This window comes from Crocodylus porosus, unplaced genomic scaffold, assembly GCF_001723895.1.
Source record: "Crocodylus porosus isolate Cpor-Errol unplaced genomic scaffold, CroPor_comp1, whole genome shotgun sequence".
Lineage (NCBI taxonomy): Eukaryota > Metazoa > Chordata > Crocodylia > Crocodylidae > Crocodylus > Crocodylus porosus.
The window spans coordinates 39,711,228-39,716,883 of record NW_017728912.1 but is presented as its reverse complement, the minus strand read 5'-3'; the positions used below and the strand labels follow the sequence as shown (position 1 = coordinate 39,716,883).

The window sequence follows — 5,656 nt, the reverse complement described above, 5'->3', positions numbered from 1 at the left end:
GGGGAGGGGGGAAGGGAGGTCCCCCTGTACATCAGTGACTTAGTTAATAGTTCTAAACTGTCTGCTTCTAGAGCAGAGTCTGCCCAAGCAAACCCCAAACTGCTGTCTATCCCAATATTTACATGATCCATGGGACCATCAAGGCACATTGTCAATTTTTATAAATTTTAGCTCATCTGATGAATTCAAGAGAACTATGACAGCTGATCCCAGCTGAGGACTTGTCTCATAGTATCTCAGGACCATTCAAGTATTAATGAATTCACTCTCACAATACCCTTTGAGCTAGGGAATTGTTAAGATGCCCATTTTACCAATGGGGACACTGAAGCACATTTAAATGGCTTGCCCAAAAGCATACATGGACACATCTCAACTCCAAATCACCTGCATCCCAGTCTGGTACCTCTACCATAGGATCATATCCTTCCTTTCCTCCATATCTCATGCTGTAGTTCATGCTCCTTATCCATGTACCCCTTTTGCAAGATTCCTATAAAGGGTGCCAGCTTGTGCCAACTGCAGGGGCATTTTTAAATGTATAGTAATGCTTTCCCTTCAGAATTAGTCTATGACCACCATTACATCTCAGGCCTTCAAATGAAAATGATTACATCATTAGCTAGTATGTCAGGTTGCTTATTTTATCACAGCCTCAAAAGGAGTTCCTATGAATAACTTAATGTAAAACAGTAAGGATCTCATCAACAAAAGACAACAGAAACTTTCCCAAGAAAGTAGCCTATCCAAGTACATACCCATCTCTCTCTCTGTCAAAGTACATGAACATGTATCTTTAAAAGACAGTCAAGAAGAAAAACTCAGTTTCATGAAGAATGCTTTTTTTGACTCGGCAGGGTTTGCAATAATTTTTTTTCAAAAAACTGTCATTTGTTCTCCGTTTTTTTCCCTTTTTCAATGCACTAAAATTGAATATTTTCTATTTTCATGTTCTATTTACATTTTCAGCTTTGTAAAAAAGGTCATTTACACCTAGACAGCCACCTAGCTAGGGTCATTTGACCCCAGCATCCTTTCCTGCCTATGACAGGGGAGCGGACTAGGTGATCTGCTTAGCTCCCTTCCCACCCTACCAACTATGAAACTATAAAACTTTTGATCTAAAATATTACAACCAGCTCCACTCCTCTCTGCTTTACACATTATCTAGTCACTGAATGTTGGCTTGTGTTCAGAAAGTGTTCCACAGGAAATATCGATACAATCATAGGGAACAATCCTGAAGCCAATTATATTTTAAAATTAAATTCAGTGGAGATTTGCCCAAATGAGGACTGAAGCATTTGGCCCATAATTATTAATTTAGAACAATTCTTGACAAAGGAAAATTACCTTAACCCCTATAGAAAAATATTTCTGTATTTATGCTAATGCCAGACTCTCTTTTGAGATCAAGACCAAACCAAAGCTCAACCATTTAATGACAATAACATTTAAAAATGTAACTGAGGGTTTAAAAATTAGAAGGAAGCCATCTGTGCATGGAACTGATAATTGCTGGGATTATTACTATTTCTGAATCCAGTTTCCTTAAAAATGAACCATTTTATAATTTAATTATGTTACCATTGAAAAGAAAGGGGACTAATATAAAGCACTCTGCTCAGATAAGAGAAAGCAGGACCCAGAGAATTGGTTTAGAAGGACCCCCAAATAATTGTAGGAATTACTTTTATCTACAGTTCAGCTCAAAGTCATCAGAATGACTTTTATATCAAAGAGCTGCAGTGACTGACAGGCACAGGATTCCCTTTGTACTGTTTAAAACTCATTAGGCCATGAAATAACTTTATCCTGCCAAGACAGGAAAGAACAACAGATGCTGGTTTTGCATTATCTGCATTATTTAGCCCAGCAATCTTTAGACATTTGGGTCAAGTTTCTACAAATTTGTTGCTTTCAACTGAGTGAGGAATCATGTGTCTTAACCTTTCAGTCTGACCTGCCTAATTGCTGTCCATTAATAACACCGTGCTTTTTTGGTGACAATTAACTATACACTGATGAGGTTTTGATTCAATTTTTTTTAGTGTGGAGACATAAATCAAACGTCAAATGGAACAAGAAATGTACTGTATGCCACTAAAAAAAACAAGGAGAGAGAGACTCTTAAATATATTGTACATTGTGGTTACTTGCCTGTCCTGAGAGCTTTCTGAGAATATTATTTTCTACCTCCTCTTAGCATTGAAGCTGCAATTAAGGAAAACCCATTATGGTAAATTTAATTGCTTTTATCTTTCTTTTATAAAGACTCTTATTTTTCCAAAGTGTATGTGCAGTGCTTAAAGCAATGGGCCAACTCTTATATAGAAAGAAATCATACCATTTGGTATGTTTTTCCTGAGGCATACTGCATTTGTCTACTGCAATTTCATAAAAAGAGAAAATAGAAGCCCAATAGGTAGCAAGTATCCCCTTCTACAAATGGTAAAAGACTTGCATGACTTCTATGCTCAAGCCAGGCTGTACCCCACATAGGGAGAGGAAGCAGTAACACTCTTTCCCCTAGGGTAGGACAGATGTAAGTTGTGAACCCTAAATTAATATAGTTCTGGGCTACTCTGACATATTTTTGTCACTTTTACACATGCTGTATTACACCTTACTCTGTGTGTAGCTGTTCACACTTAGTTTGAATGAGGGTGACAGAATAGAAAGTGAGGATGATTCATTGGTCAGGACGCTAGCTTACATACTGGGAGGCTTGGGGGCAAGGCCTATTCCTAGGACTTACCATGGTATCTTGAGCAAGTTATTTAGGTTCAAATTCTGACCTTGAAATCAGTAAACATAGTAGGACTCACTGCCCACCCCATATGGGCACATTTCCAATTTGTCTGACATATAAACCCAAAATATGTAATATAAACTGCCTCTGAGAATCTGGGCTTGTGGGCCTCACTTCCCTATTTACAACACTGGATAAGAGCATTTCCCTAGCAGAACTGCTCCGATACTAGAGTGATGGGCACCATATACATATATTAGATTCCAACCCTTTGTACACTGCAATGGCAAGTTCTAGATACCACTGGAGCATCTTGCTTCTACTAAAAGTCTATAGAACGCCAATGATGCATCAATTCCTCATCTGCATTGTGCTGAGTTATTAATTTGTTTCTATTGTCTTTTCAGAGAACACACTGACAAAAAACTGGCCATAAAACATGCATTTCACAAGAGGAAATATGCTGTTCTTGCCTCCCACTGTTACCCTCTGCACTATATTTGGGCAAACTTATTTGGTGGAGAAGGTCAAATTTCAATTTTAATAAAAGATGACTTGGCTGGGGTGAAATTTAAGAACTCCTATCCATTAATCATCACTCTCTCAAAGGTGGAGATAGCATATTTGGATATGCAATTTGGCCCCAATGTTGTACCTAGCCTTCTAGCCATTATCATTCTTCATGATTTGATCAGTACCATTTCCTTGAAATCCACATCATTCAAATCAGTATTTCTCCTCTAGGAGACTGCACATTCTTCCTTTTCACAAGTTTCTCTTACTGTTCCCTCACTTCATGTTCCTCCTCCTGTCTTCCCTTCGTATTTTCCTTCCTATCAGAACTCCAAGTTATCTAACCATCCACAGAAGGTTATACTCCCAAACCCATTACATTTGCTAAAATGAGAAATTAAATGCTTACACTTTTGGCACCATTAGGTTTTAGCACTCACACTCCACTGGGTTTAATGGGAAACAAAGGTGTTCACATATCCCAAAGTTTTAGGCTGTCTGCTACTACAGGCAGTGTAACCAGTTCAGTGACAGTCACATCTGGCATGTTTTCTTTACCACTATAAGGGCTAATAGTGTGATTTTTGTTAAAGGCTTAGATTCTGCAAATTCTGAATATACCAAGCAGCCTGAATACTTGCATAACATGGGCTTAATCTGGATCACAGCTTGTTTGTTTGACACTTCCGTATGAAAGAATTTAGGATTTAGCTTTTAGAATATAAGTTTTAGCAGGAGTTATTTCAACATCAGCATAGCAAGCGTGTCGATTTTTCTATGCATTAATGACCAACCTCTTATCCCCAATTATAATAAAAACAAAAAAGGACAGAGTACCCTTGATTTTTTTTTAAAAGTATAGATTCATTGAAAATATACATATTGGAACCCGCAGGAAGGCCAATATGTAGAAAAACCAACAAGAGGGAATATATTTTTAAATAAAACCAAATAGTTAAACACTGCTATGATTTTAAATGTTAGCAGTAACACTTCCATGCTGGATCTTACAGCTCATGGAAAGCCCCAAGGCTCAAATTCCCAGGATGTAATCCCAGCACCCGCAATTCCAGTTAATCTTATCAGAATCTCATTTCACACAGCAACTTGGAAGTGGGCACTCAGCAAAGTCCTGATTCTACTTCCATTGGTTTCAGTGGGACAAGAGGGGCCACTTAAGTTCCTGGCTGCATGAAGATTTTGGGAAGGCTGTGGAAGAAGCAGCTATGAACATCTGCCTACTGAAGTTGTTCTATAGCACTCCCCAGCCACAAATTAGGGGCAGACAGCAAGTACACTACTGTTCAGGAAAATACATCCCACAGGACTTCAGGCTGTACTTAAAGTTAAGCTTATGCTTAAGGGTTAAGTTGCTTATCTTCCTGAATAGGGCATATGGGTGCTTTCTAGAACTAGAGTGTTATATACACATACACTTATCATTTTCCTCTTTTTATTTTCTCCATTTTCCCCTTTGTTACGTGTTCTTATATACATGGGGTATCTCCATTCCCTCATCACAGCAAATTGAGTCAAAATGCCAAGTCAGCATTTTTATTTCCATTTGCTTTGGTGGCACAGGATTAGTCCCGAAGTCTGTATTCCTTCATCTTTTTATCAAGGGAACATGTGGATAAAACATTATGTAAAATGTATGTGTGTATATATCCCCTGTATAACAATAAAATATTATTGAACAGAGAGCATATTGTTTTGATGACAACTACTCAGTTACAAAAAAAAAATCTTCTGTGGTCTATCTATAATAAATATAAACAGAGCTTTAAGACTGTATATCTACCAGTCACTTAAGTGTCTGTCTTTCTACCTTTCAAGGCTCCATCCTGCAAGTCGGTAAGCACTTATTGTTGAAATCATGGCACAGGTATGCTGAGCATCTTGTAAGGCCAAGCTCCTAAGAATTCTTTTTGCTGTAATATACAGGTGAAGTCGCCACAATGCCTTTAATAAACAATATATACTGGTAATTCAGTTTCTACTTACACTTGCATGGAGTTTTCCTTTTTTTGACATCGCTAAAAAATTGTTGCTGAAAACTCCTCGTATTCCTACAATCCCCTGAGACACAGCAAATATTTCCAAAATACCTAGGATGACAGAAATCCCAAAATAAATCACCATTCTTTTTCAGATAAGTGTGACAAAAAATAAATCTTGTGAACTGCAGGGTTTTTTCCCCCCCAACTCTTGATTTTCACCTTCTTTGTTTTAAACAATTAATTAATGTTTAAATGAATACTACTTTGGTTATTGAAAATATATGTTTATTCCTAGATGGCTTTTTTTAAAACCTTAGGATATTTTCAAATGATTGGCAACTGATCTTAAAACATGTAGCATCTCTCCTTCATTTGTGCTCTGGTCCTACAA

The 5,656-nt window shown here is 37.5% G+C and overlaps 1 protein-coding gene across 1 annotated transcript in view; it reads right to left on the bottom strand.

The window, feature by feature from the left end:
• Positions 1–5,407, bottom strand: part of FGF5 (fibroblast growth factor 5) — a 12,025-nt gene extending 6,618 nt beyond the window's left edge. Inside the window, exon 1 of the mRNA XM_019533978.1 lies at positions 5,270–5,407. Within this exon, the coding sequence (XP_019389523.1) occupies positions 5,270–5,407 (138 nt within the window). The remainder of the gene's footprint in view (positions 1–5,269) is intronic.
• Between the last annotated feature and the right edge of the window lie 249 nt (positions 5,408–5,656).